General features: G+C 47.4%; 1 protein-coding gene across 3 annotated transcripts in view; it reads right to left on the bottom strand.

The window, feature by feature from the left end:
• NTM (neurotrimin) overlaps positions 1-19009 on the bottom strand; it is a 397081-nt gene that overhangs the window by 8794 nt on the left and 369278 nt on the right. For 2 of the 3 annotated variants that reach the window (XM_022556280.2, XM_022556281.2), the window contains exons 4-6: positions 12974-13108; positions 10961-11081; positions 5069-5220 (exon numbers count right to left, since the gene is read on the bottom strand). In XM_022556280.2, the coding sequence (XP_022411988.2) occupies positions 5069-5220; positions 10961-11081; positions 12974-13108 (408 nt within the window). Of the gene's footprint in view, positions 1-1951; positions 1988-5068; positions 5221-10960; positions 11082-12973; positions 13109-19009 lie in introns of all 3 variants that reach the window. The other variant, XM_022556277.3, reaches the window with a different exon arrangement.

The following is a 19009-nucleotide window of genomic DNA, read 5'->3' as shown; positions in this document are numbered from 1 at the left end:
TCTAAAATACTCCTGAGCTGTACAAGAGTCCAACAGCTACACGGAGGACCACACTAATCCAAGTCTTGGAATGTCCCAGGTTTCTACCAACTGCAGCTTCTGGCTTGGACCCATTGCCCTGCACCCAACAAGAAGGTGAAGGGTGGGAGCATAGTAGAATCAGAGTAGACAGCTGGCCTGCAGACCCTGCCCCAGACTCAGTGGCCAGCAGAGCAGGTGAGAAAGCTCAGCTCTGCGTCAGCAGGTGGATCCTCTGCTCCTGGTCCCATGCTCAGTATCAGGTAGTGATTTGTTTGTTTCCGATCAGTTTTGTTACTGTTGGCTTTAGCGTGGGATGTGCCCCCTCCAACCCTTGAGGGCACCTTCGGTGGAATTCTAACTCCTTACCGACCACTCCGTTTTAAGTCACTTTCCCTCTGAGAGTAAAGACCTCAGTGATCAGAATGAGCTGCGTCACTTCTCAGAGTCCCTTGTGAAGCATGTTCTGCTTTACGTCCTGTCTCTCACACGTCCCTTTTACCATTTATGCCCTTAGCTACTTTTCTAACGCTCTTTGAGATCTGCGGATATGCCTCGCCCAGGGGTTCGATAAACGTAAGTTGGATCAAGTTGAACCTGGACACTTCCATTGACCTCACTTTTTTTCTATTTCTTTGTTTCATTTTCCCCTTTGCTGTCTATCACCAGGGTGCCCTACATCACTAAGGTGAATAATGCATCCCTGAATCATTTCACGATAAAAGCATTCTTCCTCATATGTCAAACAGCTTCCCATATAATTCATTTTCTTCCATCCCCTCCCCCGCCTTCCAAGTCTAACGCCATCATCCGATGACTGTTTGTGCAACGCGAATGGATGAACAGGTGGGATGAGAAGGATCGGGGGGTAGGTGGAAGGTGGGAAAAGACATGCCCGCCATTGTTGTCACAGCTGCCTTCCTGTGGGGCTCTCTGAGGGTCTGCACAGTCCTTAGGAGGAAAACATAAACAGCACACACAGCATGTGTTTGATTCTACCACTCAGCCTGGGCCCACTCCTGCCCAAATGTTTAGTCACAGTCTAAATGAATCACTTTTGCTAGGCTAGGGAGCTTGCGAAGATGTGAAGGGCTGAGTAAAAAGAGGTGAGAGATGCAGGTGTCCTATGGGGGGAGGACTTGGAGTAGAAGAGGTGGAAAGGGGATGGGGAGAGGGCTTGAGAAATGAGTTCATGAATCCCTGTGTCGTGACAGGGGGAGGTCCCTGTATCCGGAGACTGGACTCCAACAATCTAACGTGCACCTGACAATTTTCAAAGCCTTTTTAATACATGCTCTCAGTTGAAGGCTGGAACAGCTCTCAGATAGATAAGGCAGATCAGTTCTATGTCACAGAAGAGGAAATTGAGCCTGAACGATGTTTCCTGAGCTACCCAAGCGCAAAGAACACCCAGAAGTTGGGCTCTGGCCTAGGGCTCAGTGGCGCCCGCTCCAGGTCACTGCTGCCGAGGATCCCGCAGGTACGCCTGCCCACCTTTCTTTCCCGGAGACCCTCCCCGTGAATCTGCTGCTGCAGCTTCAGGACCATCCGAATCTCCCTGCACAGGATGTTCGCTTCTATGGCTGGGCTGTCAACGGGACTCTTGTTATGAAAACTGCTCAGTGGGTGGACTTCTCTGCCTGTTGGTTCAGCCTTTTGCCTCCATCAGATCTCCGGGCTTTGAGAAGTTAGTGCCTTTTCCTTTCCTCTCCCCTCCTAGCCCTTCTGGGGAGGTGGGCAAGGTGAGTGGAGAAAAGGGGGCTATCCTTGGAGTTTCATCGGCTCCCAGTAACCTCCTTAGCTTCTGCTGCCATTCACTAAGCACCTATACAGACAGGAGCCTTGGGTGATGCACGGCAGGGGGTGGGGAGGGGGGTCTGGGAGAAAGCGGGGAGGAGAGAACCCAGACAGCAGGGGTGGGTGGGATACTGACCTTGTAACAAAGTTGAGCTTGTAGGCTCACTTAGCTCTAAAGCAGGTGGGGATATACAGGAGAGAAAAATGAAAACAAACACATATATTATATACAGTAGCTATATATTGGCCATATATAGTTTGTATACTGTCTTTCACACACATTTCTGGAGGGATGGAGAAACAAAAGAAGACACAAAAACCAGAGGTGGTAGGACAAGATGCAGCATGAGGAACGCTGAAAGGTGGGGTGCATGCACACAGGATGCCGTGGTCGGAAGGTGAGGGGCTGGCCATGCGTACGCACCCCAGCGCAGGGAGCACGGACTCTCTGCATGCTGAGCTGGGGTGCTGATGTGGTTAACACAGGACCAAAGTCCCTTTCCAGATGAGATTTGTGTCACATCCACACCCACACTGTTTCACTTTGGAAGACCTAGTTCAGGAATTTCTGGTCCTCGTAGCACCATGGCAGGAGCAAGGTCCTCCCAGGAACCTCTGTGATTCAGGATCACAGGGGCTAAACTCTCCTGGTCCCCTGCAGCCTCTGGAACCTTAGGGACAAGGTGCTCAGAACCCTACTGGTTCTTGATAGGAAAGACCACCCCTGCCCTATTTGGCTTAAGTACCTCAAAGATACGGACCCTGATGGCAATCTCCCAGCACCAGCATCCCTCACTTTTCAACGTCAGGTCATGTGTACAGCTTATGTGCAGGTTGGTGGCAAAATGATGCTAATTTAGCCAGCTCTCTGATGCTACAGGAGAATGAGCTTCATCACAAAGTATATTCGCATAAAGTAAACGCTGCTTTCCAGCCTGCTCAAGTCGGCTTGATGGCTCTGAGCCGAGTCTTCTGATAATAGGAAACGACATGGGAAACTCCCTAATACATTTATATTTGTTAAGAGGTCTTAGTGATAGTGGGTGGCAATAGTTTAGGGGCCACGCTCTGTGGACCAGCCACAGCAGAGCTGATGCGGTGGAAACGCCCACCTTGCCCATTAGCGGGATTTCATAGCCTCGTGGTACTACGTCACCCAGGCGGCATTGCTGTGATGGGCTCCTCAGAAACGCTCTCTCAAATGAGGCTAAAAACTTGGTTTCTGTTTGATTAAATTTGGAAAAATGCTCCAAACTTTTTCTCCCTCTTAGAGATTTAGTGCGTAAAGGCTCTGAGACCTCCCGTGTTAAAGAACATCCCCACATGGGCCCCGTTCATCTTTGTTGGACCCAGGCTTTCTACACTTATCTGAATCCATACTATCAGTTTTTAACACATGTTTTTAGAGAGCCCCCTGTACTCCAGAAAGCTGGCAACTGTAGGACTGTCCCAAATGATACACAGGGTGACATGAATGCTGACAGACCGGTGGGGATGCGGGCAGAGGTTTTAACTGCCAGACACGGGTCTGCGGAAAGGAGCAGATTTATGGCACATGCTTCACTGCATTGCTTGTCACAAATGCCAGGATTTCACTCTTAAAGTTTGCTTCTTCTCTCTCTTCTCATCTTAGATGGCTTAAGGGGAAGAGGCCGGGGAATTAGCAGTGATAAAGCCAATTGCAAAACCATTTCATGCATCTGATTTGGAAGAGCAAAGAGGTCAAAGGAGGAGGGAGATTGTTTATAGGAACGAGGAAGGCTATGCGTGGAGAGCAGGGAACTCAGGGGGAACCTTGGATCTGCAAGGCAAGGGAAGGAGGGGGCTGCCCCTTCCTAACCATGGTCCTTCTGTTCATGCAGACAGACACCTGCCCAAAAGCCAAAAGGCTGACAAACGTGAGGGGCCATGATGACTGGCCCTGTGTGGGAGGCGTGAGACACGTCAGTCACTCTAATCACAGCTCTGCCCATGCGGGTCTGCGGCTCTGGGATCAAGGCTTCCCCTTCCCAGCCCTCCTGGATAAAGCTGGGCTTTATAAGGGGGATGGAATGTGATTTGGAAATCGAGATGGGACAGTGGAGCAGCACAGGTGGGCTATCAGGGCAGGCTGGGTCCACTGCGCCATGGAGAGGATTTGGCAGGGCAGGGGGAGGGGCGCTACTTGAAGCTCTGGAATTATCTGCGGGTCTTCAGAATAAAAAGGATTTAGGTTCCTGCCAATTTTCTGCTAACTTCCTCACCTTTCCCTCCCTGTAACATTCAAGAGTGCTTGTTAACATGGTGGACGTGGGACCAGACTCGAAAAATTCCAAGCTAACTGAACTTGTTGGGGCCTGGAGGGATTTGCCCCCAAAGCAACCAGAGATTAACCCTGTGGGCTGTGGGGAGAATCTGCCTCTACCCAGGGATGGAACCCATCACAGATGCCGGATGAGGCTCGGGCATCCAGACTCACTTCTGTGTAGCTGTTCTACCCACAGAAGTGCGAGACATCGGGGTCTAAGAGGCAGCTTGTTTACTTGCTTCCTTTCCTTGTTTCTGGCGCCAGTACAGTTGCCGGATACGTAATGAAGGCACAGCAGTTTGCCTTGCACACATCAGTCCTCAATAAATAGCGACTGAATGAATTAACCCATGAATGATTATGGGACTTCTGTCCGGATGGGGGCTTGGTTGGGACAGATCCCTTCAGACAACACCCTTGGACACAAATGGAGAACTCGGGAAACACTCATTTTCTATGTTAATTCTTCCTCTAGCACTAATAGCATTCAGGATCCCAAGGCCCATGGTTCTACTTTTATAAATACAATGCAGTTTCTCTTACGTCCCAATGGCCAGAAAAAGTTTCAGAAATGGTAACATTTCACACTCATCCAGGGAACGAGCATGGAAATAGTGCATGCTCCTCTCTGGGCTCTTGACTATTAGACCCAACTGTAATAACCAGTCAGTTCAGAAGATACAGACGGGAAAAATGCAACGTCACTTCAGCATCCTCAAATCCTTTTCTCTGATATCAGGATTCTTCCTAGTATAGAATGACACCTGGTGTCTACTTTCATACGTGTGCTGTTTCCCTCTCTCTCTCTCTCTCTCTCTCCCCCTCCTTCTTCCTTTTTTGCCCTTCTCACCCACCCCTGCCTAACTACCCCTGACTCTCTTCCACGCCCCCGCTGCCCTTCCCTCCTGCCCCCCTCTTCCACACGCCCCTCCCTCTTTCGTTGCCCAGCCTGGGCTTCCGTCTCACCGAACAGTGTGATGCTGGCATTGGTGTGGCCCAGCTTGTTGGAGGCCACACACGTGTAGTTCCCGTAGTCATGTTCAGAGACGTTGAGGAAGATGAGTTTGGAGAGGAAAGGTCTGTTTTCCACTTTGACCCCCTTCTTTCCTTCAACCAGCCTGAGACAAACAAAAGACAGACCAAAAAGAGAAAAAGGAGATGGTTTTATATATATATATATATATTTTTTTTTTTTTTTTCTCTCATAAGGAAGAAGAGAGACTCTGGAATTAATGACCTTCCCTCTGCCCCCTTTCTGTCATCACTATAATCACTTATTTTTTTTTTGCATTCAACTACACAACAAGTTGGCCCCAATCACACGTATAATTGCATTTCTCTGTTTTAGGTGTGTGCCTGGAGACGTTCCCTGGCACAATGCAGATATCCATCTCCCTATGAAGAGAGTGAAGTTCTCTGAAGGCAGGTGCCTTGAACAAATATAACGTGCCAGCTGTGTGCGCTCAGCCCAACAGGATTCGTGCGGTAGGTGCTCGGAATTGTGGACATAATTGATGTTGATGGTGGTGATGATGACAACCGGAAAAATGAAAAACTCGGTCTTCAAAGAGGAGGAAAACCTGAGGGGTTTGAAAGAACAATGTTTTTCCAAGCACCTGAGTGATAAAATTATCCCTTAAGAACTTGAGGCATTCTACAGATAATACCTTATTTGGGGCTGTGATTAGGATTAAAGAATCGGGGATCGTTTTTACGTTAGGGGACTCCGAAGGGCCTGGGAGTGGTGAGCCGTCCAGAGTATTATAGCAACTCAGCCTGGAAGAGATTACAGATGCCTGAGAATGAGGCCCTACGTGGCCAGGACTGTCTCCCCGAGCTGTTTCACCCCATCATGGAGTCCAGTGTGCCACAAGGGCTCGTACCGACAGTCGGGGCCACTAACTAAAAGCCACAGAGAGTCAGTGGGAAGGACAGCCAGGCACAGACACCATTACAGGGCAGACAGAGAGGGAAAGGAGAAAACTGCGTGCGTTAGAGGTTGGTAGGGCCACATCCTCCATCTTTGGAGGCTGTTAGTAGCAATTCCTACTGAACTTACATGTCTACATGGAAATTACGAGACCAGCTCTCTTCTTTTCAAACTCTGGAATGCCCTATTTCGGAAAATGGGCTTTAAGCCAACCTTTTACTTCCCCTGCAATAATTTGACTTCCCTGCCCAGAAGCTGAGTCTGTGCTACAGGAAACAGAAATACTAGTGGGGAAAATCATCCTTCTGAATGGAGGATCTCAGGGAACTGGTCACAGCGTCAGCTGCCTGCGTAGGGCCAGGCTGGGGCAGGACGCGTAGACAGTAAAGTACGGCAAGATGATCGCGTATGGGGACAGGCCTGTGGGACACAAATTGGGGCAAATGGCTGGTATCGGAGTCGTCAAACCGAGAGACAATATTCAAGGCAGAAACAGAAAGTAAAGCCCAGCAGGACAATGATGAGAAAATGCTTTGTAAACCATAAAATGTTATTTGAAATAATACATTTCTGTGGAGTCAGACACTGCAAACTCCCGCCTGTCCCTGGGCCACAGGACGTTTTTGGCAGAGATGTCAGCTGTTTTGTCACAATCTGAAGGTGCTGTCGTCTCTGTAGGAGGACAGGATGGCTCTCTCCTTCGCCAAGGCTTACGACCACCATGATGAGAAGAGCAGGATTTTGGCCTCAGTCCCAACCCAACGTCTGTCTCCAGGGAAGTCAGAGTGGGGTTGAAGGAACTTGCCTTGCTTTCCATTCCGTAGATTTTCATCTGTGAGCCTTTGTCTCTCCTAAGTTAGGGGCAGTGAACCGGCCTGAGTCCAGGGGCTTCATTAAAACGTGAGCACAGTCCAAACCGAATGAGGTGTCCGGCTGTGCGGCCAGACACCACTGTTCTATTTCCAGCATGTTCCGTAGATGCTGGTCCTCCAGGGGGTGCTGTGCAGAGAAGGCTCTGAAGCCCACCTGCCAGGAGGCTTCTCTGAGCTCGCCAAGCATATTGATCCCATTTGCCATTCTGATGCCATCCCTGGGCTGGGGAGGAAGCCTTCACATCAGAAGCAAGCTGTGAACTAGATTTCAGCTCTGCAGTGGGCAGAGACACTTACCCAGAGCAGGTGCGGCCTGAGAGCTCGGAAATGTCTTTAGCTAAAAGCAGAGGAGGGCGGCCAGCGGTACCCAGCAGCGCCTTGCAGCTTCTGGGATGACCCTCCGTGTGGTCACACACCTCCTCATCCCATACCACTGCCGAAACCAAGCAGGACCCGGTGGTGCTCCTGGGCACAAAAGCCTTTCTGTGTCCCCTGTTGCTTGTTTGTAGGAAATACACTTCAGTCAGCCTCCATGACCTTCCCTGAGTTCCCAGGGGCAGGTTCAAACAGATGCTAATCAGGGAAGGGAGGGGCATGCAGAGACAAGGGAGGAGTAGCCAATACACAATAGTGCGGCCCTGGGGCAGGGTCCTCGTTCCCCCTCAAGGGGTGCACATCAGCTGTTTTGCAGATACCGAAACCCCCTGTGTGTTGCCCACAAGCATGTAGACCCCAGACCAGATGGAACCAAAAGGTTGGTGATGCCGACTCCCGCTTAGCTCCCCACCAACCAGTCAGAAGAATGTCCACCAGCTGATCACGCCCTCTCTGAACCATCACTATAAAACTCCTCACGACCCCTCCAGGTCGGGACACACAGTTCTGAGGGCATTAGCCCGCTGTGGCCCCCTCTGCCTGGCAAAGCAATAAAGCTATTCTTTTCTACTTCACCCCAAATTCTGTCTCTGAGACGTACTTCAGTGTTGGGGTGCAGAGGCCGGATTCGGCATCACTACCAGGCTTCAGCTTCTTAATGCTTTTCAATGGCTGGAGTCCTGTGGATGAGTGGTCTTTATTAACGACAGGGTTCCCTTCCCTCTCCCTCTGATCGATGGCACACACGGTGGTGGCAGGTGTCGAGTGGCTAGTACACAGTCAAGACAGATTTCTACCCTGAATTCTGAGAAAACTGCCTGCCCCCATCACATAGACTCCTTTGATTTGCCTCAGAAATCCCCTCAGCTCACCAGGAATGTGAGCTAGGTTAGAGCTGTCTTCCCCCAGGCAGGTGCAATCCGCCCTGGGAGACCTGCCTGGAGGAGGTGACCTGCGAGTGGCCCAGGAAGGTCAGGCAGTGACAAGACTTCAGAGGCAGAGATGCTCTTCTAGAGCTGGGTGCCAGGAGGACAGACAACTGCATTCAATGGTCTCCCATTCCCCTCCCATTTACACAGGGGAATAAATACACGAGCAGCAAATGGGAGACCGAGCGGAATCTACTACAGGAGAGAAAAGGAGCTGCCACGAGGACTCAGACAGAGGAGGACTCAGAGGTGCCTGAGCCAGGGGCTCTGAAAGCCGCTCCCCACCACGGTGATGCTGCCAGGCTCTTTCCTCCTGGGTGAAGCCTGCAGCCCCCCTCTCCGTGACGCAGCAGCAAGCTCTCTCTTCCTACGCCCACCTTTGGCCATATTTGCCTAAAGGCTAATCTCCTTTCCTCCACGTATTTTAAGATTTTCTTTCTTCTACATTTTGCTCACATTTTCGTCCCACAGAGAATTAGAGAAACAGGATGTGGCTGATTAATTTTCATGAAGGCCCGGGCCATGGAAGGTTCAGGAATTTACCCTGGAGCTCAATAGATTTTTGTTTTGTTTTGTTTTCTGATACTGGACCTTCACGTCTCACTTTTGTTCTTAGTAAAGGAAAGGATAAAAAGGAAGAAAGAGGAAGCAGGATTTCAAAGAAAGATACCCATGTTTATTTATTGGGAAAATACTATTCCCTTCTGCTCGATTCTGAATTCTTGGACAAAAGGAGGAAAGCCAGCTACTTCTTATCTCTCCCTGAGTTTGCTTTTCCTCATTCTGTCTCAGTACTTCCATGTACAAAATGGGCTAGACAGGGCTTCCCTGATGGCGCAGTGGTTGAGAGTCCGCGCAGGGGACGCAGGTTCGTGCCCCGGTCTGGGAAGATCCCACAGGCCGCGGAGCGGCTGGGCCCGTGAGCCATGGCCGCTGAGCCTGCGCGTCCGGAGCCTGTGCTCCGCAACGGGAGAGGCCACAGCGGTGAGAGGCCCACGTACCGCAAAAAAAAAAAAAAAAAAAGGGCTAGACACATACAATGCACCTAAGTTGCTGCCAGAATTGGTACCTAAAAATGAAAAAGTTCTGCTTCTCACTTGGAAGGAATATGATGATACACAATGGGTCCTCTGACTAAGCAACTCTTGGTTCTAAGCAAAGTCAGGGGTTGATGCAGAGACTGGAGGAGCTCTTGGTGTCCGGCCCCTTTTTTTAAACTTATTTTTTATTGAAGTATAGTTGATTTACAATGTTACATTAGTTTCAGGTGTACAGCAAAGCGATTCAGTTATACATTTATATACATATATTCTTCTTCAGATTCTTTTCCTTTATAGGTTATTACAAAATATTGAGTATAGTTCCCTGTGCTATACAGGAGGTCCTTGTTGGTTATCTATTTTATATATACTAGTGTGTATCTGTTAATCCCAGACTCCTAATTTATCCCTCACCCCTTCCCTCTTTGGTAACCATAAGTTTGTTTTCTATGTCTGGGGGTCTATTTCTGTTTTGTAGATAAGTTCATTTGTGTCATTTTTTTAGACTCCACATACAAGAGGTATCATATGGTATTTGTCTCTGTCTGACTTACTTCACTTGCTATGATAATCTCTAGCTGCATCCACATTGCTGCAAATGGCATTATTTCATTCTTTTTGATGTCTGAGTAGTCTTCCATTGTATGTATGTACCACATCTTCTTTATCCATTCGCCTGTGGATGGACACTTAGGTTGCTTCCATGTCTTGGCTATTGTATGCAGCGCTGCTATGAACACTTCCTGGTCTCTTCAGGAAAGAATCCCAAGGCACTGGAGATGTTCTGAGACGTGTAGGCAGCAGCTGGGTCTCTCCCGGCATGAGTCCTGGCCTGGAATTGCTCACCTGCTCTCCTTCCCAAAGTTCCCCTTTTTGTTGCTTTTTTCCCTCAGCTTCTCAGCCTCTGTCACTCTGTCCTCCTCTTCTACCCCACATACACCTCAGGACCTTTTTGTATCGCCCCCCTCCCCATTGTTACGAATGTGTTCTGACCATGGACAGCTCTTGCACATGTATTTGCCGTTCATCCACCTGAAAATAGCTCTTTGATAACAGTAATCGCATGTTGCCTGGTCCCCGGAGCCACTGAACCCTGTGCTAACGTGCCGTTTGCTAACTCCTCATGGTGACAATCTTCAGTGATCATGACAAACATCCTGATGGCGGCTGCAACAATAGGAGGGGATGGGAGAGGCCCCTCTCTTTTCTCCTGCAGTGAAAGTACAAGCCAGGCACAAAGGGAGGCTAACTCGGGTCACGGATGCTTTCATGCACCACCCCTGAGAGTGGCTGGAACTGGACCGGAGTCCTCAGACACAGCTAACTTAGTGCCCTGGAGCATTCCTTCCTGACGCCTTAATGCGAGCCTGAGAATGTGTTAAAAATAGCTGCAGGCAGAACACATTATTTTCTAGGCCTATAAAAAACTCACAGGCTCCTAGTGGCCTTTCCTTTGAGATTTTGCTTCCCTTAAAAAATAGTTTTTCTCAGGTTTGTTGGTGGGCGAGTGCCAGTTCTGCATGGCAACATCGCAAACATAGCTGAAGTTAATTAATATCAAGAAAACACTTGTTTGTGTATTGTTTCTCCCTCATAGGTAGGAGGAGTTCAGGAGAGGACTTGGCAGGAATCCATTTGCGTCCCTGTGGAATCAGGCAGGAACCTGGAAGAGCTTTCTTCTTCTTGTGGGGAGGAGGGGGAGGGAGCCTTACCTTTTGTCATCCTTGTACCACTGGAATTCTGCCGAGGGAACCGCAGAGGCTTCACACTGCAGCGTCCCCGTCTGTCCCACGGGGACACCTGTCCCCTTAGCTTCTGAAATATATGGAGGATCTGCAGAGAGAAGACATCCCATAGCAGCTCAAATGCCGCAGTCACTGACTGTGTTTGTCATGCCCTGCTCTACCTCTGGTCTCCACCATGTGCCAGAGAATGAAACCATCCCATATTGTTCTAAGGAAAAGCTCACATGTACTGCTTCTGCTCCCCTCTGGACAGAGGTGGAATGACCAGGTATTCAGGCATACTTCCTGTTTAAACTTTTCAACTTTCATAGGATGTAGCCCCCCCATGGACCCTCTACCCCGTGGGTTGACAGTCAGCACCTTTAATCAGCCCTGTAGACTGTCTGCACACCAGGTTCTTGCCAGAGTATATAACCTTGAACTATTCAATTTCCATCAAAAGCTCAGTTGCAAGAAATAATACTCATGGAGAATTGCCTGAAGGATACACAGATCCGTCACTCTTGGAGGTGTTCTACACTGGACCCCTGAATCCAGCCAGACCGACTAGACCTAAGTACGCGGCCTGCATTCATTCCAAGGCTTTGTCAAACTGCCCTTGACAATGCCGACAGTTGCACTGAAATGCATAGTGAGAAACAGCCACAACCAACTCGCCCTTCTGTTTATTGCAGAAATATTGCATGTGATGTCATTGTGCTCTATTTGTGGAGACCTTAACGTGAAGTTATTTTTCGAGTCTCAGTACCAGAAAAAGCAGTGTTTCTCCCAAGCAACGAATTTGCTTTTATCTTATGGACATAAACCTCAAACCAAATGATGTTTCCCCTCTTTGCTTCAGGAACTGGAAGCCAAATCCTGGACCCACAACTGACCACCTTGGCATATAAATTTTATGTACTGATTTCCCCTAGATTTCACTTACTGTCCTATATAGGTTTTCCCTTTGCTTACATTTCCTTACTCTTCAGGTTTATCTTTATTAACCTTAAGTCATCTTATGTCACTTTAAAAATAATCGTGGTAGGGTACAAAAATGGTATCATTGTTACACCTGTTTCCATGCTGCTTGTGTTAATTAGGTTTGAATTGCAACAGAAACCAAAATATTAAAGAATGAGTAATCGCCAAAACACGATATTCTTCCTCTACCTCCACCCTCACCTAAGTTTTGAAGGAGAAAGGTTTCTTGTCTGCTGGCTTAGTTCTTGGGTTCTAGTCTGTCCTAAGACTTTCTGAAATTGGGCACAGCAGGGAAAACTTTCAGAATGTCACAGAGAACTGTGTCAGGGTACATAACGAGGAACCGAGAGGGGAGAGCGTGAGGGAGGGGGGAAGTTGAGCAGCATCAACGTCAGAGAGAATTTGGATGGTAAAGGGGGAGGAGGGGTCCAGACCAGTGGCCTCCAAGCTTTTTGGGTTCAGTACCTCACGTAAGAAAAATCAGGGATGAGCTATACCCTCTAATATGTGGATATATGTTTATCTATTTATAGTTCAATTAGGAATGTATACCATGTCCATCAACATACATAATTGGAAAAGGATGAGATAAAATCAGTACACCATGAACAGAAATTATAATATTTTCTCCACACACATGCTTTTAATTTATTTGGTTGCTCCCTATGAAGGAGATGACTGTCTAGAGAGTGTGAAGCTTGGTGACATTATGAGTAAAGTATGGGAAAAATTGGGATTCAAAGATGAGCTTGTATAACATGCATTGAATGCTACTTCACGATCTTTCAGGAATGTTAAGGCATGTTTCGGATCATATGAAATCACTTTCAGATCCAATTTATTATCATGTTTTAAAAGAGTTTGGAATTGTCGCTCCTAAAAGCAGGAAACGGACCGCAAGGCTGCTCTGTTTCCTACCCCGAGCCAGGGCGCGGTGCTGAGGCCCAGCTCTCTGTTGTGGCCACGACAGCAGCAGCCTCAGGCACGTGCAGGGTGGGGGCTCCTGCAACCACTTACAGTTCACGGTGACCTTGACTCTCCGCACCACTGGGGCAGCCACATCATTGGAGGCGCTGCACTCATAGTCCCCCGACTGCTCCCTCGTGATGCCCTGGATCTCCAAGTATTCATCTTCGCTCACAAAGCCCACAGCTGCAGGAGAAGGTGTGGTGGAATAGGAGAAAAAACACCAAAGGTACAAACTTAGAAAACAAAGTGTGCAATGGTTACGTCTGCAGAGAACTGTGCCACTTCTAAGTCCAGATTCTTGGGACCCATGCCAACTCTCCCTCCTTCCACTCTTTTATCTCGTCCTTCGCCAGCTCTGTCTTGGTTCCCTGATGCACCAGCTAAAATGTTTGTGTTCCTACCTGCACTAAGCACAGAGTCTGGAGAACTGCTGGTCCTCAGTAAGTGTTGAATAATGTTGACATTTACCCTGCCCGAATCTCAGCAAGCAGTCAGGCTCTGGGGATCTGAGTTAGGCACCTTTGGTGAGTATTAACTTTCTGGTCTCCAGGTATCGTTTAGGCTGAACCTTGAAATGCAAAGCTGATGACATCATCCTAGATCACGAATCCATGATCGTGATCATACCACACTAGCAGTTACACACACACACACACACACACAGCCGCAAAAGGCAGTGGAAACACTAATGAAATTAAATTTCTGTTTTCAGATTTAGACACTCAATTAAATCAGCAGAAATCCACTTTATAAACTTCAGTCTGCTGGAGCTCTTGGGTCCAAGATTCTGGCCACAAATCAACAGCAGGGACTCCAACCTCTAACTACAAACATGGCAGAGAGGAAAGAGCAAGAAGACAGGGCTGCGAATCACACTGTCACATCCCCGTCCAGAGACTCAGTCTCCCCACTGAAGATTTATGAATAATAGTAACAAACGTCTACCTACCCGACGTCCTCTCTGAGGTCTGGCCTTGAGCCTCTGATATGGACAGACCAGGACATCAATGCCTGCAAAAGGATCGTCACTGTCCCCTCCCAGAGTCACCCTGAGCGTTAACCTCCTCGTGGAGAGACAGGGGATGACAAAATAACCGGGTGCATCCCGGGATCAGCCTGCCTCTCTGTTAAATGAAGATAGCACACCTTACCCTGTGACCTGGCATCATCTCATAGGGAAAATGGGTGCTATTTTTAGTAGTTATTCTGGGACAACAAGCAGAAGTTGAGACTGTCCCCAGAAACCAGAAGACATGTTCCCTGGAATAATGTATATATAATCCTAACACCTCACAGGGCTGTTTGGAGGAACAAATGAAAACTAGCTACATGAGAGCACTTTGGAACACTAATGTCTGCACACTTGTCCCAGTCACCCTGTGATCTGCCTGGACGCCCAGACTCAGGGGGCGCCAGGCTACGTTAACCCCAGGGGGCCCCACCTGAGTGGGGAGGGAAGAGGCACAGTGCCCCCCAGGTGATAAAACCCCTCCATAACACCACCCGTATCGGCTGATGCAAAGCACGAAAATGACAAGAAGAAGAAACTACTGTAATACAAAGAATTATGTGCGTGGTATGTAAATTATGGTTGTATGTGTTCTGTGACATTGTTAAGCTCCCCATGTTTTGTCAAGATAATAACAGAAGCAATGACAACGACACACAAGACAACAGCTTTCTTATACAGAAGGACCACTGCCTGCCCAGCGAGGCCAGGGTTCCTGGGTCATGGTAAGTCTGTGTCACTGTCCAGAACTAAGTCCAACCTGAGCATTTCCCAGGTGTCTTCATACCCTATGGAGCCCACATGTATGTGCAGGGACACTCCTGCCTCTACGACCTTCAGGGGAGCAAAAGAATAGCCTCTGTCTATTAGAGCAAGCGAGTCAGAGTTAATTAATTCACTGGAAGAACCAGGGACGTGCTGACAAGTAGAAAACAGCGTGCAAAAGTCCAGGATACGGAGAAGACAGTCAACATCAACCCACAGACCCTCATGGTCCCAACCAGTGAGAACCTTCTCCGTGTCACAGGAGCCTTAATTGTCACTGTTTCCTAAGCATCTTTAGGGGAAAAAGCACCAACCTTGATTTGTGGAAGGGTGCAGGAAACAAGGAGAAGAGGTTTAAATGAAGAGCTTGTGATTCCTTTTAGGTTGTCGTTGTTTATTTGTGCCCAACCTGAGGCTACATTTGTCAGATATTCCCCGCTAGATGCTGTAATTACTGTGCAAAGCATCGAGGAGACCAGTGTCACGCTTAATATTCCCATTAATTTTAAATGGTGGTCCTTGGTACATATGTGTGGCAATTGGTGTCATATTTTAATTAGGCTTGCCCTACACCATCTGAAATTAATAATAGCTCGAATTACCAGTGTAATTTATAAATTAACAGTGCCATAGCATTAGAAAATAAATTAGCTCTGGACAGCTGTTTCTGGATTGAGCTCCAGTGTCAAAACAGTGACTGGGAGGACCTCAGATCTCCTGGGAGGCTGTGTACGACACCATCAAAGCAAAGAAACAAAATGACACAGGGTTCTCTGGTCTCTTGTTCTTGTTTCCAACTACAGACTATGCGTCTAGTTTAATTCTATCATCCAAACGCGTTCTTGTGTGACTTACGGGAACCAAGCTTGAATGAATTTGTTATAGGAATATCCAAATGGAGAAGTTGATGGGGGGCGGATTACTGTCACAGACTGAAATGCAACTACATAAATATTAGGACAATCATGGTAAAAAACTTAGAAAGTTTTTTGTGGGGACATGTGTGCTGCTGTATGTGAATAAATAAATAAATTAATTAATTAATATATTAATATCAGGCAATTTTATGTAGGGAAGGAAGTTAGATGGCTTAAGATTTGGGGAGGGCTTCCCTGGTGGCGCAGTGGTTAAGAATCTGCCTGCCAATGCAGGGGACACGGGTTCGTGCCCTGGTCTGGGAAGATCTCACATGCCGTGGAGCAACTAAGCCCGTGAGCCACAACTACTGAGCCTGCACGTCTGGAGCCTGTGCTCCGCAACGGGAGAGGCCGCGACAGTGAGAGGCCCGCGCACCGCGATGAAGAGTGGACCCCGCTCGCCGCAACTGGAGAAAGCCCTCGCACAGCAACGAAGACCCAACACAGCCAAAAATAAATAAATTAGTTAAAAAAAAAAAAAGATTTGGGGAAAGTGTATGTTCTCCACTGACCTACATGTATATTACCAGAGGGAGAGGATTACACTTAAGTCATCCTGCAAAAACCGATGAAGCTTAAGTTTACTATCATGTGTTCTCCAGACCAAATGTAGAATTACAGGAAAAGCACAATCATTGCTTACCCATTGTTATATGTACACTTTCTGATTAAACTGGAAAGATAGTATGTATATAGTAAAATGCTTTATATATTTTAGCTTGCATTGTCATTATTGTTACCTTTCTCCTCATATACTTTTTTCTCAAATAGGAGCAAAAATAGCAAAACCAGATAGAAAACCAGTATATATATATATATATAAAACAAAACTCTGAATCACCAGAAATGAGGTCCCTATAGGGACTGCTTAAACAGACAAACAAGAAAAATAAAAAAAAACACCACTAAACTGAAATCTGAATTTATAGAGTTAATGATTAATGATTCAAGCAAAGTTTTCCTTTAATAGCATTTGTGCTCTGGCTATGAAGTGATCAGTGCTTTGTCACTCGAATGGAGAACTTACAAAGACTATTGGAAGAAAAACAAAAAGAAAACAGATCAACAGAGCTAGGACATAGGCTGACTTCAGAAAAATTGCCTAGAATAGTTGTTTGAATATAGAATTTTAGATGCCACTCATACCTACTAAATCAGAATCTCCTGGGATGAAGAGTGTTAATAATTTTACTTGGAAATTCTTATGTACAGTCAAGTTTGGGAATTAGGGATTTAGGTCAATCCTGTATTTTTCATGTGGGAAATTGAAGTTTAAAGGAGGCCATGCTCACGCATGGGGCTAGAGGCAGCACACCAGGTCTCCTGATGTCCCTCACACCGATCCTGCAGCTATAGTAGTGTTTTCTAATGGCGTTTTTATGCCGTGTGCACTGGTCTTATTTTCCCATGCAATCAAAACTTTTTGACAGCAGGGACCATGTCTTGGGCATCTCTGGCTCTCAAGGCACCTAGGAAAATGGTTTACATAATTTGAAACTTGTCAACTTCTTATTAATAAACTGATCGAGGGCTTCCCTGGTGGCGCAGTGGTTAAGAATCCGCCTGCCAATGCAGGGGACTTCGGTTTGAGCCCTGGCCCGGGAAGATCCCACATGCCATGGAGGAACTAAGCCTGTGTGCCACAACTACTAAGCCTGCGCTCTAGAGCCCGCGAGACACAACTACTGAGCCCGCGTGCCACAACTATTGAAGCCGCGCACCTAGAGCCTGTGTTCTACAGCAAGAGAAGCCACCGCAATGAGAAGCCCTCGCACGGCAACGAAGCATAGCCCTGCTCGCTGCAACTAAAGAAAGCCCATGTGCAGCAACAAAGACCCAATGCAGCCAAAAATAAATTAAAAAACAAACAAACAAAAAACCTGATTGACCAATAGGCTAAGAAATACAGACCGAATTCAATTAAAAAAAAAAAAATCAGGGACTCTGTTGCTTACCTAACACTCACATGGCTCTGTTCCCAAGACAGTCCCACCTTTGGTAATTGTTCTTAGCAAAATATTTGTATTTCCTGACTTCAAAAAATATCATCAGTGCTAGTGTTCTAACAGAAGACTTTCTTTAAATATGTGATTTTAAAAGGTTTATCAAGTGTTTAGCATACTTTATATTTAGTCTTGGGGCCAATTATTTCCTCAGGGGGATGCATCTTTAAAAATGGAGATCAAGGAGGAAGTGTGATTTCTCTAACACAATTTGTTTTACAGCCAACTTCTCAGGAATACAGCTATTTCATTAAGTGGAATCTGACAATCCAAGCAGTGAAATAAAGCAAGTTGGAAACGTGATCACATCTGTCCCCAAACCCCCAAAGAAACTTCACACTCTCCGAGGACTTAGCTCAGCAGTTTATAACCCATCGAAGGACAAAAACTGCCCTGTGTTAAGTAATACTCCTTTGGAAAAGAAAACCCTAGGTTTCTGAGTTCATAGATTGGGCTTTGAAATCTTTACAACTGAAAATAATAATAGCCGCGATTATTATTTTTATCACACCCAAGAAAAGCTACAGAGAACAGCTGTAGCTATTGGAGAGGGCACAGCTGTCTCCTTGCTTAATATTTTTATGGAATATATACCAGCTGAGAGAAAAATCACTGGACCCCAGAAACTAAAAAAAAAAAATACAGAACATAGAATTCCAGAATTCAAAAGTTGGAAGGAATCATTTAAAACATTTAGTTCCAATACAGTGACTAGTCAACTGGTCCTCTAGACTCTGCTCCCCTTGGCCCTCTCTATTTGCATCAAGATGTTCCCATTCAACCCAGACTGGGCTTCAAGGAGAGTTGTTTACAGGACAGATCAAATGGTGTCCCTCCAAGGTGCCTCGATTCTGTGCTGACCAGCATGGGAAGTTTTGTGCTTTGATGGAGGAAGACATGGTTTTGCTCAGATGCTGGGAGGTATGGTCCACAAGAACATCGTGATAGAGGCGTGGTTAGTGTTCCTCAACAGCAGCCCTTGCAAGCCAGAGGGACTGGTTTGAGGTCTGAGGGAGGAAGTGGTTAAAGCCAGAGCTAAAGAAGATACTAAAGGGCGATGCTGCCATGAGATGCAAGGTCAGCACCTGCTCATGGACTGGGGAAGGTCTTCCTCCTCCCGCCCCACCCCCGAGAACTCAAAGCAGTCTGGGGCCCTGAGCCCGCAGCCAACAACTGTTCAGAACAGACCCTCACTCTCCCTCAGACAGCAGAGGCAGTGGTGAGGCGCGGCGTGGAGGGGCCTCCAAGAACGAGGCAGAGGTAAAGCTGCGGGTCTCCAGGGGTGGAGATGGGCCCTCAGAGCCACCTTAACCTGGCACTGGGGGAAATCCTTGTGCTGCAGGACCAGGCTGGGGGCTCGTGGGCTCCACAGAAAACCCACACAGCAACA

Source organism: Delphinapterus leucas, chromosome 7 (genome assembly GCF_059928025.1).
Source record: "Delphinapterus leucas isolate spDelLeu-1000000601 "Yukka" chromosome 7, BTC_Dleu_Yukka2, whole genome shotgun sequence".
NCBI lineage: Eukaryota > Metazoa > Chordata > Mammalia > Artiodactyla > Monodontidae > Delphinapterus > Delphinapterus leucas.
This window is presented reverse-complemented; position numbering and strand designations above follow the sequence as displayed.